Source organism: Wolffia australiana, chromosome 6 (genome assembly GCF_029677425.1).
Source record: "Wolffia australiana isolate 7733 chromosome 6, ASM2967742v1".
NCBI classification, from domain to species: domain Eukaryota; kingdom Viridiplantae; phylum Streptophyta; class Magnoliopsida; order Alismatales; family Araceae; genus Wolffia; species Wolffia australiana.
Window position 1 is genome coordinate 1,805,001 of NC_135840.1, and position 25,212 is coordinate 1,830,212.

Here is a 25,212-nt window from a genome sequence, read left to right on the forward strand (position 1 = left end):
CTGGAGAACAAGTTCAACAAATCAAAATGAGTATAAAAGTAACAGCTTGGTAAACTCATCCAGACACCTACAGCTCTGATTGAAACGCAAGCAGGAAATAAATGAAACTGGACCGCTCAATCTTTCTTCGTGTAGAACGAAATTTCGATTTGACCGATTAAAACCAAGAACAAAAGGAAAATTTTCTCCTTTAAACAAGAAATATGGAATCAAATAAAGCAAAAAAGCGAAATCGAACCCGTACTCCATAACTGTGATTATACGTAAGAACCAAGATAACAAAATCAACAGAACAAGAAAAAAATATTTCATCAAAAGTTTGAACTCCAAACCTGTGGTAATCCCCCTTCATCTTGAGGTAGAAGACCTTGGATTCCGCAGATGAAGCAGAAGGGACAAGGTGGGAATCAAGAAGCTTCAAGATGCTTTCACAGATCTTGCTCAGTTCCGTCTCGATCTTCCCTCGGTAATCCTTGATCAAAGAAACGTGACCCTCGTTGCCACGGCTCTCCTCCTTCTGCTCAATAGAAGAGATAATACGCCACGAAGCCCTCCGAGCGCCGATCACGTTCTTGTAAGCCACGGACAGAAGATTGCGCTCTTCAACAGTCAGTTCCTCCGTGTTCACAGCCTTCACAACCTTCTCCATGAACTCCACCATCTCCTCGTACCGCTCCGCCTGCTCGGCGAGTTTCGCCATGTACACATTCTCCTCGCGGGAGGACTCCACAAGCGCCATCTCTTCCAATCACCGCGAACACAATCGCCTGAAAATTAAAAACGCGATCAGATTCAACAAAAATCAAAATAAACCAGGATCTATCACGGATCGGATCGGACAATGCGGGAAAAAGGAAAATTAACAGAGATGGATGAATCGGCGGAAAGAAGTAAAAATTCAAACACCGGAGAACAGATCGCGGCGAGACCGGATCGATCGTTTGATCAGATCGAACTCGAATGCGAAGATTAATCAGAAGAGAAGAGATCGGCGGAGGAGCCCTAACCCTAGAAAGTTCTTCGCTAGCTCTCCGCTTCCGCCGACAAAGAACGATCTCAGGAAAAAATATTAACTCCCACCACCCAATCTGATTGCCAGGGCTATTTTCTCGCTCTTACTCTACTCGCACGCTAAATACACGTCCACCAATCACAAACATCCACGTCACCAAAATTTGATAATGTGCGCCTCTGTCGTGCGTATTAAATGTATAAAGTTTCGGCAACAGTCAAACCGACTGCGAGATTTCGAGTCTGTTTTGCGATGTACGGGTTCCGTGCGTAACCAATGGAATTGTTACACGAGTGGACAGGTGGCGCGCGGTTCTGCCGTGAGATAATTTTTATTTTTTATTTACTTTGTTAATAGGAAATTACACGGCCGAAGTTTAAGCTGGCCCGCAAAGAATAGGACAATAATGGGCTTCCAAGTTACTCTTTTTTTTTACCCGTTTTTAGTTCATAATAGAAAAAATATAGGGTAAATTATATAATTAAATGGACTTATTAGATTCATCTAATATTCACTTGATCTAGAAGGCAACCTCATAAGTTTGATGTGGATAGTGATTTTTTGTCCCTTCTGCAATTATTTTAGCAACACGTGACATTTTTAAGTTCTTTTCGCCTGAGATTTTTGACACATCATGTGTTTTTTTTCCTTTTAATTTTATAAATCAAACCAGTCGGCCTTGCGCACCAATAAAGCTAGACTGATTTATTTATTTATTTATTTATTGAATACTTGTGTTTTTTACCAGACAATATTGATCTTTTAATCCAGTGATGATCACGATAATGCTTCATTTATCCATGTAATGGCCCTCCATTTAGAAAAAGGAAGCTGTGCAGCACTAGCATATGAAAAGTCAAATATATTATATTTTATTAATACATCCAATCTACCTTTTGTAAAATTTAAAATATGACAAATGGGCATATTGGAACATAACAGTGAATATGAACACACTGGCTTGATAAATTTGGTGTACTTGACAACAAACTCCTTCATGATCTGAATATGTTTAATAATGAGCACACTACTCTTCATTTGTTATTCATTTTTATGAAACACTGGCTTTGATATTTAACCATGCTATTCTACAACATGAGCCCAAAATTAGTCAATAAAATTAATGTTTTACAAGAGAGTCGTTGTTTTTTTCATATGGATTCATATCACCAGCGTTGTTCAAGGACCAATGATAACCTCAGTATAAAAACCTTACATGCTTATCAACTTAAGATAGATTAGGGTAATATAGGCTAATCTCCATGAAGACTGTATTGACTTCTTATTACAAGTCAATACAGATGGGATATATTTTGAATGTTATGTTGAGATAGAGAAGTTAATAGGTAATGCCAACATAAATTGATTCAGATTATCCTTGGGACAAAGTTAGGGAGATCTAATTAAGTATATGTGTAAGATACTCAAAGGCAATCCACGCTAATTATGACTATTTAATATTATACAGTTTCTCAATGTAATTTATGAACACTTGCATCAGAGAATTTGACTCCCTCTTTAGGACCCCGCCTAGTCAAGACCAGACTCTAATCTAGGAAAATGTGTGGTCAGTGAGCTCTTGCTTTGATGCTTCTCCTTGATTCTATATTGAATCATCTCACATTCAGCTAATAATTCAAATTAGACAAGGTTCCATTCAATCAATGATGAAGAGAATGATTCTCAATATTGGTGTATTACATTTTATATTTCTTAAGATTTTGAGAAGTAAATTGCGAGCAGATGGATCATGACATTGTACTTGTATCAATCAATTCAAATCCCAATAACTAACCCTTATATATGTATAATTTACTTACCACGATTTGTTTTTCCTTTCACTTTAGCTCAAATATCTAGTATGCACGGTGCATGTTATAAATCCTAATGTCAATACATGGTTGCCAGCCTTTTTGATTCACAGAAGGACAAAATATTCATATTATTAGGTGCAATGATGACCAAAATATTCCACGACATTATCAATGCGTAGTTTGTCGCTTACACCCAATTATAGGGAATAGATCAGGGCAAAAGTAATTTGTTATGTTCGACTCGCGCTTGTATCGTCTTTGCTAGGCCTGTGTGTGCCCATAAAATTTGGTCATTTAACTGCACACCTCTTCCATATGCAAGTCCAATAGTTGGCCTATATTGTGCATAAACTTAGGTAGAAATTGTGTCTCCTCTATTTAATATATATATTTCAAAAGGACCTGTGATATTACATGGTATTGAGCTGTTATTATGAGCCAGTGATATTCAGTTGCAAAGCATGTAACACAACCACATTATTTTTAAGTTTATTAAAATAAATATTTATTTCATTTTTGACCATCGTGTGATGGATTTATCAAAGTCATAAAATATGTGCAAGGAGTGTGTAACCCATAATTATGATGATATCACAATACAGTTCTTACGAGTCTTTAAGCGTGTATTCTAAATATTCCTACGCAATGGGAACTCAAGAGGAACACCAAACTATCTAGAAACAATATAAGCATGTGATCATACTTATTCAATAAGTATGGATCATTGTGCGGCCATAAGTACGAAGACATTAAGGACAAACGATGGGCGTTCTTTAGAAAGAGTTCATTGAATTGATCCATATGAATCACCTGATGGTATTATACATAAACGTGGATCAGGCTAATTCATATTACAATCTTATGAAGTGCATGTTGGCGTCATACAATGAGGATATATTGTGCTTGGGCGATTATGGACATCAAGTGATAACAATCCAAGGTTTTCAAAAGTTTTTAGGAATGACTGCAATCGACAACGAGTATAATGGACAAAGAAAATAATCGACGGTGTGCCTTGAGAGAGAAATGTGTCCATTCCTCTCTTGTTCGATATCCAGCCTCGAGGACACCAGAAAACTAAATTCCTAAAGTAATTATCAAATGCAAAAGTAAGGACGTAACAATTGCAGGATAAATCAGGAAGATATGATTAACGCATTAAATGTTGAGTTTCTCAGTGGTCTCTTGGAAAAGTAGACTCTGATAATAATACACGGGCAAAAATAAAACCCACAAATATACCAAAGTTCTTTTTGTAATACGTGCTCTGTGCCTTTTAAGTAGACGTGCAAACGCATAAGTTTTCCAGTATAAAAAACATTTATGGCTACAGAGCTTTAGAGTTGAGAGTCCAAACTGGTTTTCAATAGTAACTTGTGAAATAGACACCAATAATAAATTGCAAGCATAAAAAACCCATGTATAGGAAAAAATAATATACCATTGATTTTTTGTCATACGCATCCTATGCTTTTCTAGTAAGTATGCAAACCCACGAGTTTTCCACTATAAAAAGCATTTATGGTTAAAGAGCTTCGGAGTTGGGAATCCAAACTGGCTTCCACTAATAATTTGTAAAATAAACATCAAAAATAACTTGCAATCGAAAAAAACCCACATGCATAAGAAAAACACTATACCAATGATGCATTTTTTTGTAATATGTGTTCGAAAATTTTCCAAAGAATGCAAACCCACATGTTTCCAATGATGGAATGTAAAATAAACACCTATAATAACTCGTAAGCATCAACAAAAAACCATATAGTGAAGAAAAATACTACACCAATGATTTTTTTGTTGTATGCGTTCTATAATTTTCCAAAAAATGCTAACCCATAGGTTTCCAATAATAACTTGCAAAATGAACACCAATAATAACTCGTAAGCATCAACAAAAACCTGCACAGAGAAGAAAAAATACGATACCAACGATGATTTTTTATATAACATGAGCATTCTATAACTATCAAAAAATGCAAACCCAGAGGTTTCTGATAATAAGTTGTGAAATAAACACCAATAATACTCGTAAGCATCATCAAAAACTGACACGGAGAAGAAAAAATGCTATACCAATGATGATTTTTTCTACAGTATGTGAATTCCATAATTTAACAAGAAATGCAAATACATAGGGTTCCAACAATAAGTTGTAAAATAAACACCAACAATAACTCGTAAGCATCAACAAAAACCCACGTGGAAAAAATACTTTACCAATGATGATTTTTTCTATTGTACGCGAATTCTATAATTAAACAAAAAATGCAAACACACAGATTTTCAACAATAAGTTGTAAAATAAACACCAATAGCAACTCGTAAGCATAGGGTTTTTGTTGATGCTTACGAAAAACAAACATAGGGTTCCAAAAATAAACACCCGCATGGAGAAAAAAATACCATAGCAATGATGATTTTTTTGTATAATATGTGAATTCTATAATTTAACAAAAAGTGCAAACCCACAGGTTTTCAACAATAAGTTGTAAAACAAACACCAATAATAACTCGTAAGCATCATCAAAAACCCACATGGAGAAGAAAAAATACTATACCAATGATTATTTTTTCTACAATACGTGAATTCCGCAATTTAACAAAAAATGCAGATACATACGGTTCCAACAATAAATTGTAAAATAAACACCAATAATAACTCGTAAGCAACAAAAAGAACCCACACAAAGAATAAAAATACAATATCGGTGATGAATTTTTTTATGATGCTTGAATTCTACAATTTTACAAAAATGATTTGTAAAGTAAAAACCAACAATAACCTGTAAGCATCGAGAAAAAATCCACATTGCGAAGAAAAAATACTATACCAATGATGATTTTGTATATAATATGTGAAGTCTACAATTTAACAAAAAATGCAAACCCACACGTTTCCAACAATAAGTTGCAAAATGCACACCAATAATAACTTGTAACCATCAACAAAAACCTACATTGAGTAGAAAAATACTTGAGAAACAACTTCAAATTTACCAAATTAACTCTAATTGCCCCCAAAAAAACAAATGCAGACTCAGATTTTTCGTTTCATTAGAAAAATTCAGTATTTTTTTCCCTAAAAGAACTTCAAACCCATAGATTTCCAACAATAAGTTGCAAACAAAATACCAAAAATAACTTGTAAGCATCAAGAAAAAACTCAAATTGAGTATAAAATACTCGAGAAACAACTTATTTTTTTAACAAATTAACTCTATATTTCCCCATAAAAACAAATGCAAACTGAGATTTTTTTGTTTCCTTAGAAAAAATGCAGTATTCTTTTCCCCAAAAAGAAATTCAAACCCATCGATTTCCAACAATAAGTTGCAAAATAAACACCAAAAAATAACATGTAAGCATCAAGAAAAAACCCACATCGAGTAAAAAAATTCTTAAGAAAAAACTTAATTTTTTTACATTAAATCTACACTTCCCCATAAAAACAAATGTAAATTCAGATTTTTTGTTTCATTTGAAAAATGCAGTATTTTTTCCCCTAAAATAGCTCCAAACCCATAGATTTCCTACAATAAGTTGCAAAATAAACACCAAAGATAACTTGTAAGCATCAAGAAAAAACCCACATTGAGTAGAAAAATACTTAAGAAACAACATAAAATTTAGCAAATTAACTCTACATTGCCATCATAAAAACAAATGCAAAATCATCTTTAGAAAAAATACAGCATTTTTTTCCGAAAAGAACTTCAAACCCATAGATTTCCAACAATAAGTTGCAAAATAAACACCAAAAATAACTTGTAAGCATCAACAAAAACCCACACATAGAAGAGAAATACTTGAGAAACAACTTAATCTTTTTAACATTAACTCTACATTGCCCCCCAAAAAACAAATGCAAACTCGGATTTTTTGTTTCCTTAGAAAAAATGCAGCATTTTTTCCATAAAAGGGCTTTAACCCATTATATTTCCAACAATAAGTTGCAAAATAAACACCAGAAAATAACATGTTAGCATCAACAAAAACCCACACAAAGAAGAGAAATACTTGAGAAACAGCTTAACTGTATTAAAATTAACTCTACATTGCGCCCTAAAAACAAATGCAATCTCAGATTTTTTTTGTTTCATTAGAAAAAAATCAGTATTTTTCCCCTAAAAGAACTTCAAATCCATAGATTTCCAACAATAAGTTTCAAAATAAACACCAAAAAAAACTTGTAAGCATCAGCAAAAACCCACACAGAGAAGAGAAATACTTGAGAAACAACTTAATCTTTTTAACATTACATTGCCCCCTAAAAACAAATGCAAACTCAGTGTTTTTGTTTCATAAAAAAATGCAGTATTTTTTTCCTAGAAGAACTTCAAATCCACAGGTTTCCAACAATAAGTTGCAAAAAAAACACCAAAAAATAACTCGTACACATCAACAAAAACCCACATAGAATATAAAAATACTTAAGAAACAACTGAATTTTTTAACAAATTCACTCTACATTGCCCCCATAAAAACAAATGCAGACTCAGATTTTTTGTTTCATTAGAAAAAAATGCACTATTTTGTTCTCCCCAACAGAGCTTCAAACCCATAGATTTTCAACAATAAGTTGCCAAAAAAAAACCAAAAATAACTTGTAAGCATCAACAAAAACCCACACAGAGAAGATAAATACTTGAGAAACAATTAAATTTTTAACAAATTAACTCTACATTGCCCCCATAAAAACAAATCCAAACTCAGATTTTTTTGTTTCATTAGAAAAAAATGCACTATTTTTTTCCTAAAAGAACTTCAAACCCACAGGTTTCCAACAGTAAGTTGTAATATAAACACCAATAATAACTCATAAACATCAAAAAAAGACCCACACAGAGAAGAGAAATACTTAAGAAACTACTAAAATTTTAACAAATTAACTCTACATTGCCCTCAAAAAACAAATGCAAACTCAGATTTTTTTTTTGTTTGATTAGAAAAAAATGCAGTATTTTTTTTCCCTAAAGGAGAGCTTCAAAGCTGAGAGTTAAAAGACTGAACTTTTCCTCTTGTCTTCTCCTTAAACCCACTCTCTCCTTGTTCTTCCGTCCAGAGCTGCGCTAGGGTTTTCTCGAGCGCTGCCGATCTCGCCAAGAAGGTGTCGAAGATGTCGCTACGGACGTTGAATCCGCAAGCTGAGGTGCTCAACAAGTCTGCTGCTCTCCACATGAACATCAATGCCGCCAAGGGGCTCCAAGACGTGCTCAAAACCAATCTCGGCCCCAAGGGCACGATCAAGATGCTCGTTGGTGGCGCGGGCGACATCAAACTCACCAAGGACGGAAACACTCTTCTTAAGGAGATGGTATTTCGATCTAGCGCTTTGCAAATGTTGTGTTTTTTGATGAGGTTTTTATGGGTTTTGATGGCGTTTTACTCGTGCCCAGCAAATTCAAAATCCAACTGCGATCATGATCGCCCGGACGGCTGTTGCCCAGGATGATACCAGTGGGGATGGCACTACCTCTACTGTTCTTTTCATCGGGGAGCTTATGAAACAGTCGGAGCGCTACATTGATGAAGGTAAATGTCATTTTTTCCTCTCGATTCCCTACTCGGACCATGTTATGATAAAAAAGAGGGTTTTTTTAAAAAGTAATGTTTGAAGCAATTATCTAAACCCAGCGTAGGATCTCTCTATTTTTAACGTCTCTCCACGCTTAAATGATATTAAGCTGTTGATACAATGTCCAAGGAGGATTTTATAGTGTATGAGGTCTAGTAAGTTTCTTTTTTTTCTTCAATTTTCACCACTGAAACTTTGCAATTTCTCATATTTTGGGGATATGCATTTTGTTTTCCGTCAAGCATTTTGTCTGGAGTTGTGTCCCGCTATCATGAGCTGGATATGAGTAGATTAAGCGTTATCGAGGGGAATTTTTTTGAATTTAATAGTAATTTATTTGCTTCTAAAGTCTCAGATTGAAGCCAATTAATTGTTATGTTGGAACTTGCGGAGAAAATGATTGTTGTGTACTATTTAGGAATGCATCCTCGTGTGTTGGTTGATGGTTTTGAAATCGCTAAAAGAGCAACCCTAGAATTTCTCGAGAAGTTCAAGACTCCTGTTGTTATGGGAGATGTGCCTGATAAGGAGACTCTGAAAATGGTTGCACGAACTACACTCAGGACTAAGGTAAGGCTTGTTCTTGGATTTTTCCACCAATGTTGTAAATTCCTTTGATTCTAAGCTATACTAAATCTATTTTTATTTTTGTTTTCTGCAGTTACGGGAATCTTTGGCGGATCAGTTGACTGATATAGTTGTCAATTCAGTAAGTTATCAGTTTGCAGCCTCCAGGTCCTGGTGTTTATTTGTCATGTTCTCTGATTTATCTGTGCTAAAACATATTTTGTTGTTCATCGGGGGGAGGGATGTGTTTTGGTTTGATCCGTGATATACTGTGATGGTGTATATATTATTCAAATAATTTCTTGAGACTAGATCGTCAAATCAAATAAATTATGATAAGATCCCCGAGTGTCGAGTATTTAAAAGTGAGAGAGAGAAAAAGTGATGAAAAGTCACTCCTTTAGTCGATTCTCTGCTACGATTCTGGTCTACATAAACCCTAATTGATCCAAGAAATGGTCGTCGATCCCAGGATTGTCTCTAGATTTCTTGGGATCCCGTGGTGGAGATATTTTCTGTGATTTTTACTTGTGTCTTTTACTTGGGTTGCATATTGCATCCTTTTCGTCCGTTCAATTTATTCTTATGCCGATTGGCTGAAAATGAGTTCTTTAAACATTTCCAAATAACCCTAATGTGACTGAATTCGGCAGGTCCTCTGTATCCGGAAACCAGAAGAGCCCATTGATCTATTCATGGTGGAAATAATGCACATGCGTCATAAATTTGATGTTGACACGCGCTTGGTAAGTCTGTAATAATTTTGATAGTAATATTTTTTTAAACTAAATTAGCTTCTAATTTGAAAACTGATTTTTTATTGATGATCTTTATATTGATTTATTTTATACTCACTCTCTCAGGTGGAAGGACTTGTTCTTGATCATGGATCAAGACATCCTGACATGAAGAGAAGGGCGGAGAATTGCTATATCTTGACTTGCAACGTATCTTTGGAATATGAAAAAAGGTGTGTTACTTTTGTATTGTATAGTTACCCAAGTTATAATCTAATTTTAACTTAATTTATTATATGTTAGATTTACGCTAATTCCCTTTACAGTGAAATAAATGCAGGATTCTTCTATTCGAATGCAGAACAGAGAGAGAAGATGGTTACTGCGGAAAGGCGCCAGGTCGATGAACGAGTTAGGAGGATCATTGAATTGAAAGAAAAGGTAAATAAATACATTTTAGACTTTTTGTCTGAATTTGAAGTCCTGTAAAAGCTCTAGAAAACTGTATTATTTGCGTTGGCAGGTTTGTGCTGGAAGTGACAAGAATTTTGTCGTGATCAATCAAAAGGGGATTGACCCGCCTTCACTGGACCTTCTTTCGCGAGCTGGGGTTAGTTTTGGAAGTTTTCTTTCTCGGTCTTCAATCCGGTGCGGGCATTAATTCATATGTTGGGATGGACTCCTGGATAATGGATAGATTTCATGCGTTGTAGATGGAACATGTAGATTCAAGCGCTCACCAACTGTCCTAAAAGCTATAGCTTTTTGCAAGTGCACTACTTTTCATCTTTAAACAGGATGTTATACTTCATCAGAACAAAAGATTGATTTTTGATTCTTCAAAAGGGTTCTTCGATAAAACTAATTTATTTCTAAAAATTATTCTTATTTTTGGTGCAGATTGTTGCCTTGCGCCGAGCAAAGAGAAGAAACATGGAGCGTCTGGTGTTAGCTTGTGGCGGAGAGGCGGTTAATTCTGTGGATGACTTGACTCCGGAATGCCTCGGCTGGGCTGGATTGGTATATGAACACGTTCTCGGGGAAGAAAAATACACATTTGTCGAGAACGTGAAGAACCCTCATTCTTGTACAATCTTGATCAAGGGTTCGTGTTTTTTATTTTAAATCTTCAATTTTTTTGATTCTAAGATGAGGGTTTTGATTAATTAATCTTTGTAATGAGTACAGGGCCCAATGATCACAGCATTGCCCAGATTAAAGATGCTGTCAGGGATGGCCTTCGATCGGTGAAGAACACGATCGAAGATGAGGCGGTTGTGTTGGTGAGTATCTTCCTATTCTGTTTTTTTAAAATGTTTTTTTCTTGTGTTTTAATTTCTTCTTTTTCTTATTATTGGGGGACTTTTTGATATTCTTCCTGGAAAAAATGTTAGGGAGCTGGGGCTTTCGAGGTAGCTGCCAGGCAGCATCTTATCAACTATGTGAAGAAAACTGTAAAGGGAGTAAGTGGCTCTTTCTCTCTCTTCTCCTATGTCCCTGCTCTCTGTTTATCTTCTCTCTTTTTTCTGTTCTCTGTCAATTTCCTTTCTCACTCTCTCCCTCTTCTCTTTCCGTCAGTGTCCGCTCTCTTTCTCTCTCTATTTCCTCTCAGTTTCCTCATTCTCTCTATCTTTTCTCTCCCTTTTTCTCCCTCTCTCAATTTCCTCTCTCTTCACCTTCTCCCTCTCTCAATTTCCTCTCTCTTCATCTTCTCCCTCTCGCAATTTCCTATCTCTCTTCATCTTCTCCCTCTCTCAATTTCCTATCTCTCTCACTCTCTCCCTTCATCTTCTCCCTCTCTCAATTTCATCTCTCTCTCTCTCCATCTCCCTCTCCCTCTCAAGTTCCGCTCTCTCTCTCTCCCCTTCCTTCATCTTCTACCTTTCTCAATTTCCGCTCTCTCTCTCTCCCCTTCTCTCTCTGTCAATTTCCTCTCTCTCTCTCTCTCCCTTTATCTCTCTCCCTTTATCTTCTCCCTCTCTCATTTTCCTCTCTTTCTTTATCTTCTCTCTCTGTCAATTTTATCTCACTCCCTTTCTCTTCGCCTCTCGCATTTTCCTCTCTCAATCTTCTCTGTCCAATTTTCCCTCTTTTTCTCTCTCTATGTCTTCTCTCTCTATCGATTTCCTCTCTCTTCCATTTTGTTCTCCTTCTCTCAGTTTTCCCCCCCCCCTCTCTCTTAATCTTCTCTCTTTGCCCAATTCCATCTCTCCCTTTGTCTCCTCCCTCTCTCAATTTTCTCTCTATATATCTCCCTTATCTCTCTCTCTCTCTATATATATATATGGTCTCTCTCTCTAATGGGTAATTTTCCAACAGCGGGCACAACTGGGTGTGGAGGCTTTTGCAGATGCTCTTCTGGTCATTCCCAAGACCCTCTCTGAAAACTCTGGTCTCGACACCCAAGATGTCATCATCGCCCTCACTGTATGTATCTCTCTCTCTCTCTCTCTAGAATAGCCTCCTTTTCTAAAAAAAGAAGAAATCACAACTTAATAAACTCATCTCTCTCTAGGATGAACTCATATGTTACAGAAGAAGGAAATAAGCCGTCACAACTATGCATCTCTCTCCCTAGACTAAATTCATGTTGAAAAAGAAGGAAATAAAACACACCATTTCCCTCTTTAGTATTCATCTCTCTCTCTAGGATAAACTCCTATATAGAAAAAGAAGAAAGTAAAACACACAATTGCTCTCACAAGTATGCATCTCTCTCAAGAATTATTTCATTTGTTAAAAAAAGGAAGAGTAAACAACTTGATCAACATTCCATTGTCCTCACAGGTATGCATATCTATCTCTAGAATAAACTCATGTGTTGAGAAGGAAGATTATAATACATGATCAACATTCGATTGCCATCAACATTCGATTATGGAGGGGACGGTAATTTCGTCTGTGGACGAAAAAATCGTCCCGTCCAGTACTTCGGGCGAATGACGGGACAAAGAATCGTTCACCTGTGTGGGACGATTGCTTTGTCCATGGATGAAATAACTGTCCCGTCTGGCTTCGGGCGAAGAATCGTTCACCCGTGTGGGATGATTGCTTCGTCCATGGATGAAATAACCGTCCCGTCCAGTACTTCGGGCGAATGACGGGACGAAGAATCGTTCACCCGTGTGGGACGATTGCTTCGTCCATGGATGTAATAACCGTCCCGTCCAGTACTTCGGGCGAATAACGGGACAAAGAATCGTTCACCCGTGTGGATGATTGCTTCGTCCATGGATGAAATAACCGTGCCGTCGGGCGAATGACGGGACGAAGAATCGATCACCCGTGTGGGACGATTGCTTCGTCCATGGATGAAATAACTGTCCCGTCTGGGGCCTTGGATGGGGGACTGGACGGTTATTTCATCCTGAGGGAGTATAGTATGCTCCTGACAGGTCCACCTGCCTGACGCACGTGCTGTGCCACGTGTCAATTTCCGAGCAGTCTATTGCTGACACACGCCCTGTTTCGTCCCGGGACGTTGGACGGGACGAGAATTTCTTGGTCAGAACAGTTTCAGATGGGACGTGGATGAAAAATATGGGACGGGGGGAACCCTGGACGGGACGATCTAGACTAAAGTCTAAAAATTGGGACTTAGGACGAAATGCAAACTTCGCCCCGTACCATCCATTGTCCACGTCCCGGACTCTCCGGAACTTTAATCACAAGTTTATTCACATCTCTCTCTCTAGAATAAACTCATATATATTTTGGAAAAGAAGATAAAACACAATCACAAGCATATGCACATCTCTCTCTTTAGAATGAACTCATATATATTTTGGAAAAGAAGAAGATAAAACGCAATCACAAGTATATGCACATCTCTCTCTCTAGAATAAACTCATATATGTTTTGGAAAAGAAGAAGATAAAACACAATCACAAGTATATGCACATCTCTCTCTCTAGAATAAACTCATATATATTTTGGAAAAGAAGATAAAACAGAATCAACAAGAACTGAAAGATGTTGTTTCTCTCTCTTCTTTTTCAGGGGGAGCATGACAGAGGAAACGCGGTGGGGCTGAACCAGCACACGGGGGAGCCGATGGACCCCAAGTTGGAGGGCATTTTCGACAATTACTCGGTCAAACGCCAGATCATCAATTCCGGGTAATTAATCGAAAATTAAAAATTCCGGGCATTTAAAAATTATTCAGAAATGTTTCTGAATAATTCTGGGATTTTTTATTTTGAATATTTGTTTGTTTTTTGCAGGCCGGTCATCGCTTCCCAACTTCTGTTGGTGGATGAGGTCATCCGAGCTGGCAGGAACATGAGAAAGCCCGCTTGAGCTGGCAAAGTCAACGACTTTGGCGTTGACTTTTATTTTTCGAATTTTCCTAGTCGGGTTTTCTGGAGGTGCGGAAAAGATGGGGTTTTTTTCTTTTTTTTTTGAAATGTTTGGAGGGGTTTTTGGGTAAACGTGTCATTTTGTTGGGGGCTAGATTTGGATTTTGTTTGCCGGGGTGTTAATTGTTATTTTTTTACAGAGGAACGAACAGTGGTGCAGGGGGGAGAGAAACACAGACGAAGAGAGAGGAGAGAGACAGGGAGAGAGATGAAGAGAGCCAGAGGGATGAAGAGCGAGAGCCAGAGAGATGGAGAGCGAGAGAGACAGAGAGAGCGATGAAGAGAGAGAGAGATAGGGAGAGAGATGAAGAGAGCCAGAGAGATGAAGAGAGAGAGAGAGAGACAGAGAGATGAAGAGCGAGAGACAGAGAGATGAAAAGTGAGAGAGACAGAGAGAGATGAAGAGAGAGAGAGAGACAGAGAGATGAAGAGAGAGAGAGAGACAGAGAGATGAAAAGCGAGAGAGACAGAGAGAGATGAAGAGAGAGAGAGACAGAGATAGATATATATAGAGAGAGAGACACAGAGATATATATAATAGAGAGACAGAGATATATATATAGAGAGACAGAGATGTATATAATAGAGAGACACAGAGATATATATAATAGAGAGACAGAGATATATATAATAGAGAGACAGAGATGTATATATATGTATCGAGAGAGAGAGATAAAGAGATGAAGAGAGAGAGAGAGACAGAGATATGAAGAGAGAGAGAGAGACAGAGATATGAAGAGAGAGACAGAGACAGACAGAGAGATGAAGAAAGAAAGAGAGACTGGGAGATGAAGAGAGAGACAGACAGACAGAGAGATGAAGAGAGAAAGAGAGACTGAGAGATGAAGAGAGAGTGACAGAGTGATGAAGAGAGAGTGACAGAGGATGAAGAGAGAGAGAGACTGAGAGATGAAGAGAGAGTGACAGAGAGATGAAGCGAAAGATAGAGACATACAGAGAGAGAGACAGGGATGAAGAGGGAGAGAATGAGCCTATGAGAGAGAGACAGACAAAAAGACTAAGAGAGAGAAAGAGAGAGACATACAAACATACTAAGAGAGATGAAGAGTCTAGACTGAGAGAGTGACATTCAAATTCATGCATGCAATTTATCACTTTGAAGGTAATATGTTGTCTATATGATGAAATTAGCATACATATTTCTTGATATGTGATCAATCAATTCCATTTCATGCAATAATTCACATATTATATAAAGTTTTCTACCTTTATGAATTTAGCAAGATTATGACAACGGATACAACCTAAAGATGCTATGTGAAAAGATATAAATAATAATTATTAAAGAAAAGGAAAGAGAAAAAAACGGGGGCTGTGGCCTAGAAAGAGCGGCCAGGTAGCATCGTAGGCACAATCGTGACCACTGGTGCTAAGGCAATAGCCCAAGGCCAAACCTGTAGTCACAGAAGAAGAGAGCAGACCAGATCACAACTAAATATCAGCCCCGGTACACGCGTGGGAGTACCTTTCCTTTCTTTCTTTTGTTCTTTTAAATTCAAATGTAATATGATTTTGACAGTTATATACCGCTGATTAATTTTGAATCTTTCAATATGGGATTGCAATAACTGGAAGTTTCAGAAGAATGCGGGCCGGGCGGGGGCAACTATAAAAAGTTAACAAAGCCCTTCGAGCTTTCTCCGCCAGGCGCGACGGAGTGAAGAAGAGACGGAGCAAGAGTTCTGCAAGAAAAGACTTCGTAACCTTCTGCTCCATCAGTCGCGTCTGAATCTTAATATTCACCACTTCCGCGCCTTAGTGACTTCGTACGTGATTGACCGCTATGCGCCTAAAGTCGCGCCTCCAGTTCGATTATTATTCTTGACTTGACTTATTATTAAAAAAACTACTTACTATCAAAATGAAAGACGATCGATTTATGTTAAGTCTGGTTGCTCGGGCCATTGTACCTTTTGATTATGGTATGGTATTGTCAGAGCCGAACATAGGGCTACTTTATTTGTTTGCCATACATAGAAATAACATTTTGGGCTTCCCATGACCCAGGCCCAAGCCCGTGGCATCATGGGCTTTCCTTGAAACCTACGTTTTAATCCTGACCGTTGATCGTCTTCAATAAGATCGAATGGTCCGATTTCAATTTACATATTATAATGTCCTTCTCTTTCTTATAGGTGACAGATCAGCGACGAGCGTTGATGCAGACCAATGATGCATTATCTCTGGAAATCAGAGCTGATGTCGAAGGTGCTGATTGGGAGAGGACCACCATAACTTATGAGGGTCCACGGCTAAGATTTAATTGTAGCCGTTGAACCATTCAAGACACGATTGAATGGTTGAGGGAGAAGATCGTCCTATCCTACCCTTCACCGTCGTCTCTGTCGCCGACGACCAGATTCCAGCGACAAGAGGGCAGATGAAAAGCAGCAAGGAGTGGTCCCATATCGATGACGAAGCTTCTTGGAGCATTTCTGACCTATAAAACCCAAATTCTCCTTTAGAGAATATCATCTTTTCACCGAGTTTGAATCTGAATGTTGAAATCTAAAACGGGGGAAGATCCTCCTTTTCATTTTCTCTCGATTCTTTCGGTTAGCAGTGGTGACAAGGCCGTCACCTGAAGAAAGATCTTTGAGAGAATAGTGGGAGAAGAGAGAGTTGTGTGACAAAACTGGAGGACAACGCCGTCAATTGGTTGAGGTCTGAAGTCAATGACGACCACCCCACACAACGACAAGGTTTTGTAAGTCACAAATCACATTCATACAAGTCTTACATGAATTGAAAATGAAGGAACATAAAAAATAGTTACTGTAAATCATATACAAAATATTTAGGTATTTCAGGCATTTCCTAGAATAGTTGATCCGCATTGCTTCCAAAACAAATTTAACAAAGTTTTTTACAATATTTCTAATCCAATTAAAATATTTAAAAATACCTTAAAATATTTAAAAATACCTAATGACTATAAAAGTTACATATCTTGTTCTATTTGATTCTCTAATTATAAATACACCAAAAAAATCATAGGTGTTCTGCATATAGTGCCTGACTGAAGGAGGGTAATTAATTGTGTTTAAAAAAAACACAATTAATTACCCTCCTTCAGTCAGGCATTTCATTAAACACTTTATACTCATAGCCTTTTAAAAAGATTATTCAGTATTTTCTACAATAAATCGACTTCTAAAAAAAATAAGAATTATCTTAATTATCTAATCTACATATATTCCCATAATACAAATTTCCATCTCCGAATAAAATGAGCAGAGGAATTCTCTTATAAACATATATAAACTTACTCTTTCTATTATTCATTTCTACAAACACCTAGTGATGATCTTGATTTTCTTTAATTACAGTTTTACTTTCTTTGTTGCTAATCTTCATTCCCCTAAACATCTGTTTATATTCTACTTAACCATCTTCAAAGATATCTTCCCACATTTTCTTATCTGAAATTCAAATAAAAATAATCATAAAATTGCATATTGATATTATTATCCTGGAAATTCTTATCTGTCTTCTAGCTCAATAAGTAATTCTAACTCTAAGACTGAATCCTTGAGGAAACGACCTTACTCACTGCTGTTGAGATTTAAAATTCATAAATATTATTTGATAGAAGTGAATTGATAACAACAACATTAACACCCCTGTTTTTGCTCTATCAGAGAGGGGTGAGCATAAGAGAGAGAGACATCCATACATACATACATACATACATACTGAGAGAGAGACAGACTAAGAGAGATAGAGAGATAGACACACAGACTAAGAGAAAGAGAAATAAAGAGAGACAAATATAAAGACAAAGAGTGAGAGAGACATGCAGCCAAAAAAAGAGAGAGGACTAAGATAGATAGAGAGACAAACACACAGACTAAGAGAGAGAAATAAATAGAGAGAGAGAGATAGACAGAGAGAGAGAGAGACTAACCGAGATAGAGAGGCATACGAACTGACTAAGAGAGATAGAGAGAGACACACAGACTATGAGAGAGAGAAATAAAGAGAGAGAAAGATATACACAAACAGAGAGAGAGATAAACATATATACAAAGAGATTTCGGAGCGGGCATACTATTACCACTAAGTACAACACCACCATGCGGCTCGCCCGAATGCAAAGTCTTCCTCCACCGAGAAGACTCGAGGAAAATGTGTTTTACAAGAAGGAACGGACTGGAAGCCTCAACGAACGCTGTTGTACGAGCAGGGGCATGTTTTACCACTACACGGTTTAAATGCTGTATAAGCCATTTTTGTACTTAATGTTCATATTTATACATTCCAACGGGAGGGTCACCGATTTTGTGTGATCTCTCCTCTCTTTTTAAAAAAAAAAAACAGTCGAGAGGATTTTAGGGCTTAACAGAATATTATCGAAGGTTTGTTTACCGTTATGCAGCTATTGCCCAGCCATTAACCACTCTGTTTAAAAATAACTCTTTTCACTGGAATGATGATGCAGAAAAGGCTTTTCAGGACTTTAAGAGGAAAATTGGGAGGGCATGAGGGTTTTCTATACTAATTTAAGCACATCTCTCAACAAATTTATTGGCAGGGGATAGCGAAAAGCTATCAAAACATATGTGGCTCAATGCCCTACTTGCCAGCTGGACAAATCATCCAATCACAATCCAGCAGGACTACTACAGCCGCTACCGATTCCTAATCAAATACGGGAAGAAATATTGATGGATTTTATCAAGGGTTGCCTCTTTCAAATGGCTTCAACACTATTCTAGTAATCGTGGATTGTTTAAGTATGCTCATTATTTTGCCATCAAACATCGTTTCACAGCCAAATCACTTGCACAACTGTTTACGACAGAAATATAGTTCATCATATCATCCGGAAACTGACGGTCAAACTGAAGTTACAAACAGAGGTTTAGAGAGATATCTAGGATGCTTTTCGTCATCAAATCCCAAGACGTGGCACAAATAGTTGCACTGGGCAGAATATCATTACATCACTTCATTTTTTTTTTTTTCAAATATAGAAGGGGCGAACACCTGATGAATCGATGAACCCCCATCAGGACCTTACTGTCCCTTCACCATCAATCCGATCATATTCAAACCCTACCCTCTCTGTTGGTTGCCCGCTGGAGCCATGTCGCCTTTAAACCCACCGCTTTGTGTATGGCTCCATCTGTAGAAGCCGTTCTTTCCCTGAACAACACCTCATTTCGATGCACCCAGATGGCCCACTAAAATGCCAATGCTCGGCCACCTTCTTCATCATTACAACACATCGTATCATTCATCAATTGGAATGTCGCCCTTTAAGGCAGTATCTGGCCGAGACCCTCCTACTCTACTGTGTCATGGGTTGCCGTCGACTCCATTTGATTTTATTGATCAACTTTTGGTAAAACAAGATAAAATGCTCATCACATTGAAAGCTCATCTAGCGAAATCCCAGTCAAGAATGAAGGTCCAAGCTGATTGTTAGATCATCAGAGCCCAATTATGGGCAATTCATACTATCTTATGGGCCAAAGGCCATGTACATGTAATAGAGTAACTCTAGGAAATTAATGGAATACTAACTAGAATTAAGGCTAACCAAGTTGGGCCCATTAAGGGCCCAATAAGAGCCCACTAAGGGCCCATTAAGGGCCCAATAGTGAGGAGCCCAATAGGGCTTAATATTAGGTCCAATAAGGACCTAATATTTACTGGGCCTGATTAGCATCAGGCCCAGTCTCCAACGGTCAGAAAAACTGACCGTTGGACATCCAGCTGAGAAAAAACAGCTGGATGTAACAAGTCCCAACAGTCAGAAAATATGACCGTTGGGAGGACTCTCTCTCCTCTGTGTTTTTGTATAAAAGGGCCTGGTGTGAAGTAATAAAGTATCTAGTTTTTTGGCCCCATTTTTCCTGTGTTCTCCTCTCTCATTCTACCACCTCGCATCCCATTCTCTCTAAATTTACACTGATAAACATAGACGCGATGAAAAATTCCAGGACAGAGATAAAATTTATTTAAGGATCAGGCCCTATCGAATGAAGTCATTAGCTAAGAGACCCCTTGAGAAGTTCGGTCCGAAATCTTTTGGCACTTACACAATCCTACAAAAAATTGGTTCAGTCACCTACCGATTAGACATTCCTCGCCACTCATCCATGCATCCAGTTTTCCATGCTTCATTACTCAAAAAAGCTTTCGGAGATTCAACGTCGACCCAACAAATTCCTCAATTTCTAACTCATGACTGGGGATGGCAGGTCTACCCCGAAGGTATAACCCAAACCCGTTTCACATCACAGGGACCTGAGGTATTGATCAAGGGGGTGATATGATTCGCCAGAGAGTTTATGCTCGGAAGGCCTGCCAGCAGTACACTACGGACGTACAAGCCCGGCCCCCTTCGGCCTAGACATGGTCGTTCTGTTCTTTCTGTGCGAATTTGTGCGAATTGTTCGTTCTGTTCGGTTTTCCGAACAGAACAAAAACAAATTCGAACAGAACATCGCACAAACCCATGTGCGGTTCTTTTGTTCGCTTTGTGCGAATTTTGTTCTTGTTTTGTGCGAATGTGTGAATTTTGTTCGTTTTTGAAAAAAACAAAGAACAAGGCCCTGTGCAGTTCTTTTGTGCAAATTTTTTGTTCGTTTAAAACGAACAGAACAGAAAAACCATGCCTACTTCGGTCCCTACTTAATCCATGCCATCCTGGAAGGAAGGGAGGAATATTGTTGCACTTGTGAGTCTCCCTAGCCCTCTCCCTCCTTCTCTTCCTGGTCGTGACTCTTCACTCTCGTGCTCACAGTCCCGACGTCGTCCCCCTGCTGTGAAACGACCGCTCTCCGGCAATCCTTCGTCATCTCCCTCACCCTTCCCGTTTCTTCTCTTCTTTACCCCGGGAAGATCTCTATCCTCTCTCCCTACACCCTATATCCCTAACCCATCCTTCCGTGAACGCTTTGTGGAAGACGTGAAGTATCATTTCATTTTTGAACTATTGCGTTACAGTGACCTGATTATGGTCTCGACAGATGGGACCATATCACTGGGCAAATCTCTTCAACAATGACGCTACATGGAAACGAGTTGATCAACTCCAAAATAGCTTTCCCAACTTCAAGCTTGAGGACAAGCTGAATCAACACGGGGAGAGTATTGATACGTTCTTCACGCGCAAGTATCGGAGATGAAGGAAGAGACAAAGAAATTCAGTTACTGACACGTGCAGGGCCGCACGTGACAGATCCTTTAAAGGGAAACTTGAGCGGGAAATGGCTGACGGCGGTTATTTTCAAGATTGAAGCGGTCGAGGGGACTGGAGGCCAGTGCAGCAGGAGTTCGCTGCCAGAGAGAAGAAGATCGATCGGGAGAGCGATCTTCTCTACATTCAGTTGAGTGACATTGTTATTGATTGTTATCGTTTGTAGTCGAGTATTGATAAGTACACAAGGAATTGAAGTTCAAAGTATCATTGTTGTGGTATCAATTAACAAACATCTTCTGGACATATATAAATAAATGTAGAAGGAAAACGAGTCTAGAAATCTTTATCCTTCCTGAGACTCACAAGATAACCGATCAGGCCAAGAACAGGAACATACCTAAGAATCTTCACCAAACCCGCAGATTCGTCCCGAATGTTCTCCAAATTGTCTCCTATCAACCATGGCTGGAAAATGGAGTAGAGGAGAATGTCCCATAGAAAGGCATAAGCCAGCCTCTCTGACCCAACATACCTCCAGAAGAAGTCAACCCTCTCGATCAACCCGCCAAAGCCGGCGTCGGGCCGGCCTGCCACGGCCCACCAAAGAGAAAGCCCACAAACCACGCCACCAACGGCCGCCACCGTCCCGGCGGCCCGGGTCAACGCCGAGACCGCTAGGTATGGTTCCTTGGGCGAATCAACTCCTCTTGCTTGGTTCAGCCGAATAGCCATATAGGGTATCAGAAAAGCTGAGGATTTTAAAAAAAATCAGCAAACATTTTAAATAGCAAGGGAGAATATTTAAATATCTGTTGATGCTCTTGCTGTGTTAATTCGGTGGAGATTAAGAAAGACACGTTGAACCGCATTAAAAAAGCTGCTGATGTTCTTTCTGGATGAACATAAAGGGTATCAGGAAAGCTATGTATTTTTTTAAAAATCCACAGAAAGGATCAGTTAAATTGCAAGATAATATAACTATTGATGTTCGTGCTGGGTTGAATCATATGAAATAAAACAAGACCAAATTGAATAATATTTAAGCAGCTGTTAATGTTCTTTCTGGTTACCGCTTTGTCCGGTGACCGCCTTAAATCATCTTTCAAGAAAAAAGTTCTTTCTGGGTTGTATCAAAAGGGATAAAAAGAGAAATGTTGAAAACAATTAAAATAGTAGTTAATGTTCCTTCTGAGTTATATTGGATGAGATAAAGACATAAAATTATGAACTATATTCAAATAGCAGTTAAAATTATGAGATATATTCGTCATTTAGATCAGATGAGATCAAGAGAGGAAGTTTTGAACTACATTTAAATAGCTGTTAATGTTCTTCCTGGGTTACATCGGGTGAGATCAAATTAGTAAATGCTAAACTATATATAAATAACCGTAAATGTTGTTTCTGGGTTACACCAGATGAGATCAAAACAGAAATTGTTGAACCATATATAAATTACTGTCAATGCTCTTTATGGGTTTATCTAATGAGATAAAGAAAGTAAAATTTTAAATTCTCAACCATAATTAAATAGCTGTAAGTGATCTTGCAGGGTTAAATCAGTGAGATGTAGAGAGAAAGTGCTGGTAAAATCTTGCTGCATAAGATCAGATTAGAACAGGAGAGAAAATTTTGAACAAAATTTTAATAGCTGTAAATGATGTTGCAGGATTAAATTGGGTGAGATCTGGTGAGAAAATTTCGAACTACAATTTCTTTTTTTGAAATATAAAACGAGTGAACACCATTTCGAACTACAATTAAAGATCAGTAAATGTTTCTTCTGGGTAAGATCGGAAGAGACCAGCAGAGAAAATTGTGAATTACAATTAAATATCAGCCAACGTTCGTGTTGAGTTATATCAGGTAGGATCAAGTGAGAAAGTTCCCATTACACTTAGATCGCTGGTAATGTTCTTGCTGGTAGATATTGGATGAGACCGATAAACAAAATTATGAAACTTACTGTTTGTTAAGAACATTTGGAGTCCCCATAGTATGTCCAGAGAGCCTTTGAATCTGTCCTTCCGATTATCGGTAAACAGAAGCGGAGCGAACATCAGAGTCCATCCAAGAACAAAGTTGAATAATCCTTCTGCCATCTGAGGAGAAAGATGAATATTTGAATGCGTTTAAAAAAACACTAGGCGAAAAATATAATTCCACTTTATGCTTGTTTTTTCTTCATTCTACTTGATCCGTACCGGATGAATGACTGGCGATTCAAGAACATTGATCCCGGCTACACTGCCATGAACCAGGACACAAAGTCAGTGTTTTTTAAGCTTCCTCTGGAGCTCGAAATAGTTGCAAATCCATAATTTTGATGGGAAGAAAATGAAAGAATAGATGAACAAACTAATTTAGCAAAAAAGAGATGGATTTTGCTAGAACACGACACTGCGTTAGCAGAGGCCATGAAAATTCTAGAAAATTTGAGAAAGGTTGAGATGTACCCAGGTTCATGATCGGCAGGACAAAAAAGAAATTCAAAGAGAGGCCAATCAATTCACTGACAGTCGCAGGCGAGATTGCCCAGACTGGATCTCCCTGGAAATTCAAATTCGCTGATGTCAGTAGAATTTATTGATTTATTATTTATCATATTTTAGAAACTTCCCTTCACGAAATTACGGAATATAATAAATCGATTGAATACTTCTCTCAACAATTTTTAGATTTTAATAAAACATTTCTAACATCAAATCAAGCTAATCATATACCAACGGAAACTATATCTATAAAAAATCCCCTGCATGTCTCTCCCTGGATCAATGTTAAAAAGCTAATACAATCTTTCTGGCATCAAATCAGGCTGTTCAACAATGGAAAAAGAGATATCAGCGGAAATTATATCTACAATTGGGAATATCCCCTTTACACACCTCCCTGGACAAAGTTAAAAATCTAATTCTCAAATCTCTAATAAATCACGAAAACAACCCGCGGCAGAGATGTACCAACCGGAGCGTAGGGAAGGAGAAAGAGCCAAAGTATATAAGCCGCCTCGGCAATCCACAGGGAAGCCTGCTGGAATGCGGCGAAATTCAGCATAGCCGCATCCTCAGGCGAATCATCCTTTTTCCTAGCATTGCATCTTTGGACGAAGATCCGAGAAACTCCACGGCCTCCGCTCAATTCTCTCATCGGGAGAAATTCGCTGGACGAGTACTTGATTTCTCGGCCACGACTGAAGTAAATTGAGCGATTGCGAGCAACGACGAATCTCGAAGAATTGGAGATCGCCATGGGACATTCAAGACGCTTGAATGCACCATGAACGCTGCAAGGGCTGCCGGAGGAGATCAACCCTGTCGCCATTGTTCTACCTGCTCCTCTCTCTCTCTCTAGCTCACCGTTGAGCGGGAGATAAGAGAGAGAAAGATAACTGAACGGATATATAATTTGAAATTTGCGAATATATCCTCAAAGAAATGAACTCTTGAATTATGGATCTTAAATTATGGTATTTCAGTATTTACTTTTCCCTCCGAGCGAGAGCGAAAAATCTAAAGCTACTATCGGGTGTTAAACGGGTAAAAATACAAGTATTTTTCTTAGGTGGATCCGACTTTTGTGGTATTTATTCTGCTTCAATAAAAAATATACATATATCCTCTAATTAACAGACTTAATTTAAAGTAGATTTTACATTATGGTATTTCGATATTTCTTTTTGTTTTCGAGCTGTAGAGAAAAATACAAAAGCTACTATCGGATGCTACACGGGTACAGTGGATCCGAAATGTATGGTATTACTTCTGCTTCAATAAAAAACACAAATATATCCTCTAAAATGAACAGATTGAATGTGAAGTAGATATTAAATAATGGTATTTCGATATTTCTTTTTCTTTCCTAGCAAGAGAGGAAAATAGAAGAGCTACTATCGGGTGCTAAGCGATGACAGTGGATCCGAAATTGTGGTATTTTTTCTGCTTCAATAAAAAACACAAATATATCCTCCAAAAT

The 25,212-nt window shown here is 38.0% G+C and overlaps 3 protein-coding genes across 5 annotated transcripts in view; 1 reads left to right on the top strand and 2 right to left on the bottom strand.

The window, feature by feature from the left end:
* Positions 1–1,159, bottom strand: part of LOC144704785 (14-3-3-like protein GF14-C) — a 2,695-nt gene extending 1,536 nt beyond the window's left edge. Inside the window, exons 1-2 of one of the 3 annotated variants that reach the window (XM_078577310.1) lie at positions 1,008–1,159; positions 333–767 (exon numbers count right to left, since the gene is read on the bottom strand). In XM_078577310.1, the coding sequence (XP_078433436.1) occupies positions 333–739 (407 nt within the window). In that variant the 5' untranslated portion in view covers positions 740–767; positions 1,008–1,159. Of the gene's footprint in view, positions 1–332; positions 768–906 lie in introns of all 3 variants that reach the window. The other 2 variants (XM_078577311.1, XM_078577312.1) reach the window with 2 other exon arrangements.
* Positions 1,160–7,846: 6,687 nt separating this feature from the next.
* On the top strand, positions 7,847–14,175 carry LOC144704527 (T-complex protein 1 subunit zeta 1). Its single transcript, XM_078576973.1, has 14 exons — positions 7,847–8,143; positions 8,226–8,361; positions 8,823–8,974; positions 9,066–9,113; positions 9,625–9,717; positions 9,835–9,941; positions 10,035–10,149; positions 10,232–10,318; positions 10,609–10,813; positions 10,897–10,991; positions 11,103–11,171; positions 12,028–12,135; positions 13,708–13,826; positions 13,932–14,175. The coding sequence occupies exons 1-14, from the start codon at positions 7,946–7,948 to the stop codon at positions 14,005–14,007; spliced, it is 1,608 nt and encodes a 535-aa protein (XP_078433099.1). The 5' UTR covers positions 7,847–7,945; the 3' UTR covers positions 14,008–14,175.
* A 7,314-nt stretch (positions 14,176–21,489) lies between these two features.
* Positions 21,490–24,617, bottom strand: LOC144704743 (uncharacterized). Its single transcript, XM_078577269.1, has 5 exons — positions 24,205–24,617; positions 23,697–23,790; positions 23,445–23,482; positions 23,207–23,342; positions 21,490–21,989 (listed from the first exon to the last, which is right to left on the bottom strand). Exons 1-5 carry the CDS (start codon positions 24,559–24,561, stop codon positions 21,574–21,576), a joined length of 1,041 nt encoding a protein of 346 aa, XP_078433395.1. The 5' UTR covers positions 24,562–24,617; the 3' UTR covers positions 21,490–21,573.
* Between the last annotated feature and the right edge of the window lie 595 nt (positions 24,618–25,212).

What these genes read in the sequence shown, in the direction of transcription:
- LOC144704527 (XM_078576973.1), top strand. Translation starts at nt 7,946, where the DNA reads ATGTCGCTACGGACGTTGAATCCGCAAGCTGAGGTGCTCAACAAGTCT. An exon ending in ACCTTCTTTCGCGAGCTGGG is followed by an intron (nt 10,319 to 10,608) that starts GTTAGTTTTGGA and finishes TTTTTGGTGCAG; the next exon opens with ATTGTTGCCTTGCGCCGAGC. An exon ending in TTGTACAATCTTGATCAAGG is followed by an intron (nt 10,814 to 10,896) that starts GTTCGTGTTTTT and finishes TAATGAGTACAG; the next exon opens with GGCCCAATGATCACAGCATT.
- LOC144704743 (XM_078577269.1), bottom strand. Translation starts at nt 24,561, where the DNA reads ATGGCGACAGGGTTGATCTCCTCCGGCAGCCCTTGCAGCGTTCATGGT. An exon ending in CCTGCCGATCATGAACCTGG is followed by an intron (nt 23,483 to 23,696) that starts GTACATCTCAAC and finishes ATGGCAGTGTAG; the next exon opens with CCGGGATCAATGTTCTTGAA. An exon ending in CCAAATGTTCTTAACAAACA is followed by an intron (nt 21,990 to 23,206) that starts GTAAGTTTCATA and finishes TAAAATCCTCAG; the next exon opens with CTTTTCTGATACCCTATATG.